The following is an 11,447-nucleotide window of genomic DNA, read 5'->3' on the forward strand; positions in this document are numbered from 1 at the left end:
CTTGGAAATATTAAACAGACCGTACTTGCAGCAATTTTTCATAACAGTTTTCACCTTACTTCTTTAGCAATATACATATTCCTGCAACCAGCTCACCAAAAGACAGAATAGCCCTAACGACATCTACACAGAAGCTTTCGCTACAATGCTCCCTGACAGCAGGGATGTTAGACAGTTCGCCCCACTGCCAACTGGAAGCCCTTCCCCAGGGGAAAGTGTTCTGCCCACATCCCACATAAAGGCAGGCTGCATGAGTTGCTCTAGAGGCAATAATCTGGTCCCAAACATCATCTTCACGGGTAGGGAAGGGAGCAGGAGGCCTCCCAGTTGCTCTGTGAGCAGCAATACAACAGAAGCAGAGGTAATTCCTGCACTTGCATGACGTAGGTGCAAACACAAAAAGCTCAATACAGTGGAAAGACAACGGAAAGGGCAGACACGCAGCGTGTATGGCCACCAGCCGCTCCGCGCAGGAAGCGGGGTGGCATACAGTGGTCTCAGACCTCACCACGCAGAACTGAGCAGCCCTTCTCACCAAGCACTTACATTTGCAGACTATCATTAATCTCAGGCAATGGAAGAAGAGCCAGGCACTGTGGCAAGTTTTCACCCACTTTTGTAGAGATCTACATGCGAGGTAGGTAGCTGAGGCTTCCTTTCAGTGGAGAGAGGCATGTTTTCAGGGCTCAATTCACTTGCCTATTTCAGACACTTACTTTAAGGAGATGAATTGCACCTGAAGTGCATCTTTCTCCACTGGCCAGAGAGGGAGCTCTGGCCGACTACCTCAGGTGCAGGTATCTATGCTTACTCAAACCAATTCCACTCTGAATGTCCCAACTGCCCGGTTTCAAAAGGCAGGCTCACAAATATGCCAGTGAACTAATGGGTAAGTCTGAGTTGTCAGGCCAGAGAGGGCATTTCCCACATAAAGGAGTTTGGTTTCGAATTCAGCTTGGATAAAATGTAAACAAGGAAGAAAGTGCACGGATATGCAGCCACAGGGCTTGTCTGGGATCACGTACACTGCTCCAAGCGACGCTGTGATCTCTAGCCCTCTTATCCTCTGCCACCCAGTGAATTAAGTTACTCGGGCACTGCTTTGTAGAGCAGATTTTGCAGTCACACAGCATGGCAGATCATTGTCAAAAAAMCCCTCACATATTAATCTGTCTGTACAACTTTAGTAGTTAATAGGGTGGAATTCCTGTCTAGTCAGAGTGCTTCTGATAATCACCAAGGCTCATGTATAATAAGATTATATATGGTGCAGAGAAGTACAGGTTTTCTACACACACAGACACACACACACACACACACACACACACAGTTGTGTTGAAAGAAATGATCAATACTTAAGAGTTATAATTAAAATTTAAAAGCCGATATTATAGATACATTGAATGGTTTTGATCTTTTGTTCTAGCAGTCAGGTGTTTTTAATTCTTTTTAGAGAGCTATTTTACAGATGAGAAACTCTTTCATAAGAAAAAATATGCCCAAAACCTAACATAATCTAAAAAAAAAAAAAAGCTACCAAAACTCCATTAAAAATCCAAAATTTTAATCTTGGAGCAATGAATTCTTTACAAAGAGATTTTAAAGATTAAGTGTACATATTCACAAAGGAAACAAACTAAGGCATATTCTCCATAGCTACATTCAATAAATAAAAGACTCAGAAAAGCCATGTGACATGATTTCATTTAAACCTTGTCAAGATACAGGCAGCAAAAATTTCAAATATTTGACTTTCTTTTACATGTACTGGACTGTCAGTTTATTCAATTACCATGAGTATGGGCTAGATCCATTTCTAATCACTCAAACAAACATTCTAGGAAGATCATGAAGCATAAAGTGCTCATTAGAAACTCATCATTTTAGTCATAATTAAGAAATGTTGAAGATAATCTTCTTACATTCCTTACATATCAAGTCTAAAAGTACAGTATGTACACAATCTACAGTCTTGTCTGTATAAATAGTAAATAATTTATCTATAGATCTCAAATGTGACTAGCAGCTGAAGGGAAGTTGAAAGGCTATTTTGATTCAGCCCGGGGGGGGGGGGGGGGGACACAAAAAAGCAAACAAACAAAAAAACCCAGAAAAGTCATCCTATACATATATCCATTGGAATTCTGCATCTCAAGTGCTGCCATTTGGGTTAATCTCCTTGACTACCTCCGATGACCCCACTCATGAAGCATCTGCCAGTACATTACCAATACAGACTTACAGTATCTCTTCTACAACAGAAATGCTTGGGTCTCTAGCACAGGCAAGACTGCTGCTAAGAGAAAATGTAATGAGACACACTAAGTCCCTTAATTAAATAGAAGAAATATGTGCTGAAATATATTACACTTGCAGAAATAAAAGAACTCTGGACTAGACTGTCAAGGAACAAAAATTTGGACATTTATTTTTTGAATGAACTTTAGCACTTACAAGAAGTAAGACAAAACTAATTAGAGGCATCTGTGACACACAGTAAAAGAGCCTACATCGGCTTTTTTTTTTTTTTAAACAAAGTTTTAACCAGTGCATCTCAGTCCAGAGCTGCAGTATGTCTGCTAGTCAGTCTCTTGTCTTAATGGGAACAAAGCAAACCCCTCCACTTGCTACCAGTCCTTTCTGTGATTTACTCATGGTTTTGTAGCATGGAATATTATCCAGCACACAGGTTAAGCTTCTTTTACTCAGATATCAGTGGTGAAGTGTTAGTACTGTATATCACTGTACTCCCCACAGTGCACACACTCGTCAACATTTTCTTCAAAGTGCAATGTGACAAGCTTTCAAAAAATACATGCACCCTTAAAATATAAGACACAACAGTGTTCATGAAGTACAATAAAAAATGTTTAACTTCCTCTCATTGCCCTTCAGTTCTCATCTGCTATGAAGGGCAACATTTCATTCTCTTCCAGTCTTTTCCACAATTTTAAAATTGTACTTTGTAATCTGCAGAAAGATACAAGAGTATAGCCACTCACACATAGCGACATGGCTGAACTATAAAACAACATGATTACAGTAAAATCAAAAGCCATAAAGTAAAATAAAGGTGAACATTCCATAAATGAAATCTTAACTTTCGGTCAACATTTTTGCTAGCCTACAGACAAAAATTTGCTGTACAAAATCACTTTAACATCTGCAGGAACAAGCTTCTTGTTTAATAGTTTACTCTAGCCTCAGCTTAGTGTGTGGTGAGCCTGAGCTATGCATTTTCTTAAAAGAGCAGGCAGATGGGAGATTGTAGAGCTGTATTTTTCCCCTACTTGTACGCATTAGGAGATTCTTCCCTCATCAAACCACATTTACGTTAAAAAAAATTGCTGTGATGTTCAGAAGAGTTGAAGGCAAACACACATGTACGGGTAACAGAAGCTGTCAAGGTGACAAACGATTCAATGGACTGCTTTCTTCTCCACCTGCAGCAAGCTTGAGTGTTGTTAGCTTTCGAGGGGGATGCTGAGGACTCTTACGAAGGTTGTCGTCCATCTGCAGAGAAATAATGAGAGCCGGATCTGGCAAACAGTAGAATACAGATTATATGATTAGTCTATTTGTTGTGGGTCCAATCATGAATGCTGGTTTGTTTTTTTTACCCTGTTATTTCAGTCCTAGCCAAAAAAAGATGCGTTGGTTCCTTTTCACTCCCAAATATCAGCTTGTGTTAGAGCTGCTATTCATTCCATTAGCATATGATATCATATCCAGGGCAAACGGGTGTGCTTCTCCCCAAATCATTTGACTCAGAGAACTGAAGAAAGCAACATGGCTATCTTTTTCAAAGAGGCCAAAGTTTCAGTTTTGTAGAACAGTCAAACTCTACTAGAAAGCAAATCAGAAGTCAAATTGCTAACATCAATAGATGCTTTTGCATGCTCAGCACCTTGCATGGCTGTTGGGGGAATTTAGATAACTTACAAATTTCAGAAAATATTTAATAAAGAGATTATGATAAGGTCTTTTCAAACACAGGTTAAAATTCATCTCTGAATAAAAAGATTTTATATTTTCATAGCGTATCATTCTAAGACACTGTACATAGTGATATTAAAAAAAAAAAGTCTAGCTACTATACAATAAACAGAATCACAGAAGACAGCACAGGGAAGATCAAGAGGTCATCTAGCCCATCCCACTTCCTCATGGTAGGATCAGCTTTACCTAAATCATGCTTAACAAATGTCTGTGTAACCTATTCTTTAAAACTTCCACAGCCACACTTCAATACTACAAAAAGGAGATACAATCAGTACCTAACGCTACAGAAACCGCACATAATTAACAATCCATCTATTTGATACACTGATCTTTTTCAAAAAGAAGTGCTGTCTGTCCTTCTAGTTAGAATTTTTTGTCTCTGCATCAGTAGACTAATTGTTCACAAGTATTTTTCACCTAAGTTACAGAGCTTTTGATAGGTGCTGAGATACAGCCTTGGAAACAAAGAATGCAAAGAAATAAAAGGTAGAGGTAGAACAAGCAGGAGAAAGAATGACTGTGGGTTAGTGACTAGAGCACTCAGCTGGAGTCAAGGGGAGCTTGGTAATTGGTCTTAGCTTGCAAGACCATTTCTGGGTTTTGATCAATACCTTTGCCTTCTTTTTTGTTCGTATATGCACTTGCTGAAAGATATCAGTCTTTTTTGGTATGCACAGTTGCAAGATAATGTTCTTTTGATTGTAATAAAAATACTTCCAAAGTACAAGGCCTCATTAATCATTCCTTTCAAATTACATAATTTTCTTCCTGTATCTCTATGCAAACTAACTCACTAGAAAAGAAGCAATTAAAATAAAAATGTCCATCGTAGAGTTGCAGTTGATAGGAGAGAATATTTGTGAACAAGAAACCACAAGGAAGCAGGAAAATTAGAGACTGAAGCAAAAGTAACCTTTTCAATCAAGTTGGATTCCTTATTTACAAGCTGTGTGAGTTTCTGCAGATTAGCATCTACTGTATCCTGTCCAGCTGGAGAATGGCCTGGAGAGCAAAGGTAGAAAGATGAAGAGTGAAAAGGTTCTTAGAAAAGCTTTCAAATCCCTTAAAAATGCATTGGAGAGAAAGTTCATACAGTATTTTTTATCCCCTCTAAAAAGAATTTAAGTGGAAAAGACATTTTGCACTACAAACAAACAGAAGTACTGAGTGTGAGCCACAGCACAGAGACAGGTGTTTTTTGCCCATGCCCGACAGGCTCTAAAAGTGAGGATTAAACCTGGGTTTTAATTTCAATCATTTTTGCACAACTTTGGAATATTTTTTATTCACACAAACTCCAGCATGAACTAAATAAAATCTAATTCTGCCTTGGCTCACAGGTGGAAACCATCACTCCTAAACTAAACTGACTACACATGACAAAAGGGGGAAAAGAAACACAGCTTACCTGAGACAGCTAACCTAAAGTAGCAACTTAAAATATCATCACAGAAACGACACAGATTGGGAAGCTGCTTCAAATGCTCTTGTAACTGTACTCTGGGGAAGCACACTTTATAAAGTGGTGCAAGGAAACCAAACACAAAGGCATCCAAGGTAGAAGGCCTGAAAGAGTAACAAAACAAAACAGAGTGACTGAGACAAGACATTTAGACCACTATTACATAACTATTTTCTGTGTATGTCAAAGAGTACTCTGGACAGAAAGTAGTCAGCTCTTCTGGCATTCCACCTTTTCACATCAATCTGGTAAAAGCTTTGTAGAGAATATCTACTGACTTCAGCACCTCTGAATGAGGGACAAGGAGACAAGCTGAAACAATAACTTCAACATTAAAATCCAACCATGATGTCACATAGACTGATAAACAAGCCACTTTAAAACACATTTCTGGCACCACAAAGGCCAAGCAGACAAGTTGTATGCCAGGGGAACAGAATCCTCTCTCATAAAATGGTCCAACCTCAGTGGCTAAAGGAACAGATCCTCCTTTTGGGACCCCTTGGAGCTATGTTGTTGGCAATATCCATTTCCTGTTCTATGCACGTACCACAGGAAGAAGAGTGTTCCCAGACCTACAACCTCTTCCCATGGAGGCAGCGGCAACATCTCAGGCTTAAAGCATTTTCTATATACAAGTGCAGGAGGTGACATTCAGTGATTAGAAAAGCATTCTCTAGTGCTACACTAATTCATCAAACACCCTGCATTTTCTGAGCGGCTGTAGGCAGCATCTGCCTCTCTATGAAGAAATGCAGGATGAGGGAGAATATACTGAGACACTGCACTGACTTCATCAGTCCAAAGATCTCATTTGTACCCTGTTCCCTCATTCAGATCTTACCCAAAATAACAGCGTGAAGCACAAACCCACTGCGCAGCACCTTTTAACATTTGGCAGGTAACAAACCCCAGTGTTCACTGTGCCATGTAGAACCCTTTTTCTTAGCCATTAAAAAAAAAAAAAGTGCACTCACCTATTTCCAAAGAAAAACTGAGATGTTCCCAATCTCTTCGACAGGAGATTTAGGCATTCCTTGGCATCCCTGTATATCTGATGAGACACAAAACTGTCTAAGAGCCCTAAGTGTAGCAAGCAAGGTGTACGCACAGCATCATTCATTGTTTGGCAGTGTGTTAACCTGTTTCAGTTCTTCTCTTTGACAGCACCAACTTATGAACCAAATTCTTCACTACATGTCACATACCTGTGCTTCTACTTCAGTGAGACTGTAGAGTGGAGGACCCCCCCTGGTCAGCAAGATCCTGTTGAGAGCTTCCCTGGACATCTTTCCAGGCAGATACAAACTCAGTGGGAAGGGAATCCTTGAGGCAAACCATGGCTTTGTCACACTGCAGTAGTTTTCAGCCTCAACCCAGAATGTGTGCAGCTGTATCAACACAAGGAAGAATATGAACAAGAACTGACTGGAATTTGAATAAGAATAGTACACTTCTCTTCAAAGTTTAATGTGCAAGATCTCTGTCACAAAAGCACCAGGAATTGTTGTAATTTAAAGCAATCAGGCTCCATACTGGATTATATTAATACTTTGAGCGTAGGCATATACAATTAAGGCCACAGCTACCTTGTATCTAAATGAAAAAATTAGAGATATTACATACATACATGCATAAAATTGCATACACACACACAGTGTTTGCCTATACATAAACACACACACACTGTGTATATATATACACTCACAAACATTGTAAATAGAAACTATATGTAAATACTTATACACCTATAAAATATGTAAGTTCTAGTGTTCAGTGTGTCTGCTATTACACCATAAGTTCTACAAGATCAGGTTTGAACTTTCTAGAATTTTCTTTTGGAATTTTACATAAATCTTAAAATAAAAAGAAATTATGAGGTGATGAATTTGAGAGCCCTGCAGGATAGCTGAAGAGGCTAGCTTATGACACATCAGACCAGAGTATTTTTTCCTGTACAAACTGAAGACAGTCATTCAACTCCAATACAGAGGCAGACCCAATGTCTGGGGATTTTTATACCTGTAATACACTCACATAAATTGGTGAGGACATGCGGCCATGTGCTATTTAGAACTGAAAAACAAAATTACCAGTGGCTATTTTAATTTCTCAAAAGTTCCAACAAAACAGGTATAAAGGTCTTCACAGTTTGTGCACCTCACATCAGACACCATCACATATACCATATCTTACTCAAAGGTTTATCAGAAGCATCAAATGAAACAAAAAATGGCCAGAGTAAGCTGTTTTTAGGATACTGTTTAGCAAAAAGCATCTAAAAAAAAAAGTCATAGGTGCAATTTTAAAATCTGTCATAAATTCATTATTATTACACTTCTATCACATTCTTCACCCACCCTGCTTTTTTCCTTCACAAAAGTTGCTAGGCAATAGTTCCCAAATTCGACTAACAGAGCAAACGCATTCCAGTCAGGACTATGGTGTTACTTTAACGTTTCTCCCATTGGGCACCTCTTGTAATATTCACTTCCAAAATTCTGCCCTCTACAAAATATTTCCCGATATTTACCAGAGCAGGAAGCAGTTTCTCTTCAAGTAGCGCAATATATGCCAGCGTATCAGCTCCTTGTTTTGCAGACAATTCATAATCAGCATTGTATTTCTATGAATTAAAAAAAAAAAAAAAACTACAAATAATGTTATGCAGAACTTTCCAGAAAGATGATGCAACCAAAAACGCAACCAAAAATGGTTTCAAACTTAACAGCTATCAAGTTAGAAAATACAACAATATTTTTCAGGACAGAAAGCATAAGCTCACTAGAATTTCCTTCCTTTACTTCTTCAGGCTGACTGTGTTGCACTTCCTTGCATTTTACATTTCCGCTTACCCATTCCTAGACTTTTGCACCCTTCTGTTCCCAAAATAGTTCTTGCGCATGCCTCCCATTGCTTGCCAAGCAACTGTCCAGTGATACAAAGGCAATTTTTCAGCACTCAGGGCTGTAGCAAACCTCTAGCAAGTCCTGGTCTTTATTTTTGGATAACAAATCAAAGCATTCCTATCTGTTACCCTTAATTAGCTTTTTAGAAGTTTAAAAATTGGGTATCAACAATATAAGAGACAAATACACAGCTAGATTAACGCAGTTACAGCTATGTCACCTTTTATTTCTGACACAAGAACCTTTTAAGGTGCATAAAAAGAGCCGGTAAGTTTTGGGGGAGGGGAGAGGAGGTCAGCTTTATTAATTTAGAAACAGCAAAGGGTTAGTGCTGATCTTCCTTATTTTTGGATACCTGAAAAGTATGCATATCACTCTTATACTTTAACTGAGGCTTTTTTTTCCCCAACTTTAAGGAATCTTTGGTATTCAAATGATAGGAAACTTATGAATTTTAAAAAGACTGTCTAAAATCCCATCTCAAGTGCTCAGTTTTCATATTCTATTTTTCTCTCCCAAAAAGATTTAAAGTTTCACTAACATGCCATTCATCAGATAATCTTCTTGACTAGGCAGGAACTGAAATTCTAATATAAAAACAGAATAGAAGGCTGGAGGACCATCTTAGAAACAAAAAGACAATGCCATGCTTTATTAGACTTCTTTATACTCTGTGAAAAGAAACTGAATAGCTTTATTCTTTGTGAATAAAACATTTTGAGACCTGCAAAATGCTGGCAAGAGTTGATTATACAATAACATGATGTGCATCAAGAAACGCTTGCAGACGTTTTTCTGCTACCAGCTATAGAAAAACTACAGTAGATTAAAAATAGGTTTTATGTATTATCCTTCAAAAAAGAGCATTAGGAGACAATTACCCATTTAAACAGTTAAAACCACACTTCTCAAACTGTGATCTCCTAGGTCTGCAAAGCCATAATGACATTAAACCATTTTAATTAAGAGTGTGATGAAACTGCAGGGTGCTTGGTGTGAAAATGCTCAGTTAAGGCTAGTTTGTTGTCCTGTTCAATGAACAGGGGGGTTTTGTGTCTATTTTTATGCCTTGCACAGGACTAACAGTAAACCTTTTAAAAAGCTATCTGTAATACACCATTTTGCAATCCTTGTGCATGTCTGGAAAATATGAAAGCACTGGGTCAGAACCGAGTTCCAGGCTTTTGGAAGCCTGTATCAATATATACAGGGGACACATGAACTAAGAGGCAGAAAAAAACTCAGTCCTCTTGAAAGAGACCTACCTGCTTTCTTAAGAAGTTTAGTATTTTTGCTGGCTGAGAAATAACAGTGTCTTCCGATATCAAGATTGGTACCTCTCCTAAAAGGCATGAATAATACAGTCAACAGAATTTATACAGAAGACTTCTAACGTAACTGGACAACGATTGGTCACTTCATCTATTTCACTTCTCTCCATAGCGTGCTCTGATCTTCCTAACGTGTATGCATAAACTAAGTTTTACTGTATTGCACCCTTAAATAACAACAATACCTAAAAAGGGCCCACATCAAATCAGACTGAAGCCGATGCCATCTAATAGATTCTTGATACTTTGAGAACCAGGCTAGTTATCTGAAATCCAGATATCTATCTTAAATCAAAAATACCAACCCAGCCCAAACCCTCTCTCAACTCACTCGCCCCTAGGTCAATCCTTCCATCCTACCTGCTTCCTGCCCTTCTCTTCCAAATACATTTTACCCACTTGTTTTCTCTTGTTTTACTTCAACCACTGTCCAAGCTACCAGTGCAGAACCCAGAACTCCTGTGGAACCCAAATAACTCCCTTCCCCCAGAGGCATCCTGGCCTGCCTTTACTGATTAGATTGCAGGAGCAAGGACTGAAAAACCTCTGGAAGAGGGGCTATCTTACACACACAGTATATGCACAAGGTGCTTGTCACAATGAGCCTAACATGATTGTGCTGCTACGTACTATTAAAGTATCAATTACCAGCAACACCTGTTATTTGGATTTTTGGGGGCATGGATTTTATGTATTTTGACTATCAAGAAAGCCAACGGACTTTTGAGAAGTTTACTTAGCTAGTTCTGGGTATTTTCTACTAGCAGCAAACAATACACTAAAGAGCAAGAGTCCAAGGCCCAAACTCTATGTGAATACAGTAATACCTAAACTGATCATGTGGTAAGTACAAACAACAGAATACTTTAAACTTGCAGTGCTTTTACCTCTGTGTAATACACCTAGACAAAAACAGATGCTGCAAATAGATAAGCAATAAGTACAAGTATCCAACATGAAAAACTCCTCTCTCGATACCTTATCTTAAACCTGACAACTATTGTTAGTTACCATCTCTAATTCAACTTGTCAAACTAAGTGCATTAGTAAACATCCCAACTAATACAAGTTATGCTTCTTGAGACTCACTCTCAACTTCCAATTGTACCAGCCTTTTAAATTTTGTATAATTAAAAAAATCCTATTTCCATGTGCATGTCTAGCTACTATCATTATAAATATGCAAACTGCAGAAAAATTAAAAACTTGTTTGACTATACCATCTATTTCGGCTATTTGACAGAAATAGGTGTGTAGTTAGCATCATACATACACAGTTTAATAAAGTGTCCTTCGGGCACTTTATTTACGCCTCCCATTATTTTATTCCTGTAAAATCATCACACTTGATCCTGTAAACTCATTTATAGATGTGTCATGAAAGCAAGCAGCCCAAACTGGAGCAGGTTACGCACGAACACAAAACCAAAGGAAACTCTGAAATAGCTCTGAAACTGGAACCTACATTTATAAAGTGACTATGAGTTTAAAAAAAGGGGGGGCGGGGCAGAAAAGGTACCTTTTGGAGCTCTCCAGCAGTTATTTATGGCATTCACTGTCAGTGGAGCACCAGAAAATTTGGCATACGCCTGCAAGGTTGCAGAGAAAAATAAACTCAGACAGCGTGCGTGCGGGTGGAAGAGCACTCAGCGGCGCGGGCCGCACGGGAAGCGGCGCCCCGCCGGCGGGGCCGGGACACTCGCAGCGCCCGCCGCCGCAACGCACGCAGCCCTGCCGCGGCGC

General features: G+C 39.0%; 1 protein-coding gene across 1 annotated transcript in view; it reads right to left on the reverse strand.

Annotated features, from left to right (window-relative positions):
- Positions 1-1,543: 1,543 nt before the first annotated feature.
- The window catches only part of MTX3 (metaxin 3), a 15,322-nt gene continuing 5,418 nt past the window's right edge, over positions 1,544-11,447 (reverse strand). Inside the window, exons 3-10 of the mRNA XM_026073771.1 lie at positions 11,224-11,293; positions 9,639-9,715; positions 7,998-8,090; positions 6,673-6,855; positions 6,442-6,518; positions 5,411-5,568; positions 4,916-5,004; positions 1,544-3,513 (exon numbers count right to left, since the gene is read on the reverse strand). Of these exons, the coding sequence (XP_025929556.1) occupies positions 3,403-3,513; positions 4,916-5,004; positions 5,411-5,568; positions 6,442-6,518; positions 6,673-6,855; positions 7,998-8,090; positions 9,639-9,715; positions 11,224-11,293 (858 nt within the window). The 3' untranslated portion in view covers positions 1,544-3,402. The remainder of the gene's footprint in view (positions 3,514-4,915; positions 5,005-5,410; positions 5,569-6,441; positions 6,519-6,672; positions 6,856-7,997; positions 8,091-9,638; positions 9,716-11,223; positions 11,294-11,447) is intronic.

The sequence above is a fragment of the Apteryx rowi genome, unplaced genomic scaffold (genome assembly GCF_003343035.1).
Source record: "Apteryx rowi isolate R43461 unplaced genomic scaffold, aptRow1 scaffold_377, whole genome shotgun sequence".
NCBI lineage: Eukaryota > Metazoa > Chordata > Aves > Apterygiformes > Apterygidae > Apteryx > Apteryx rowi.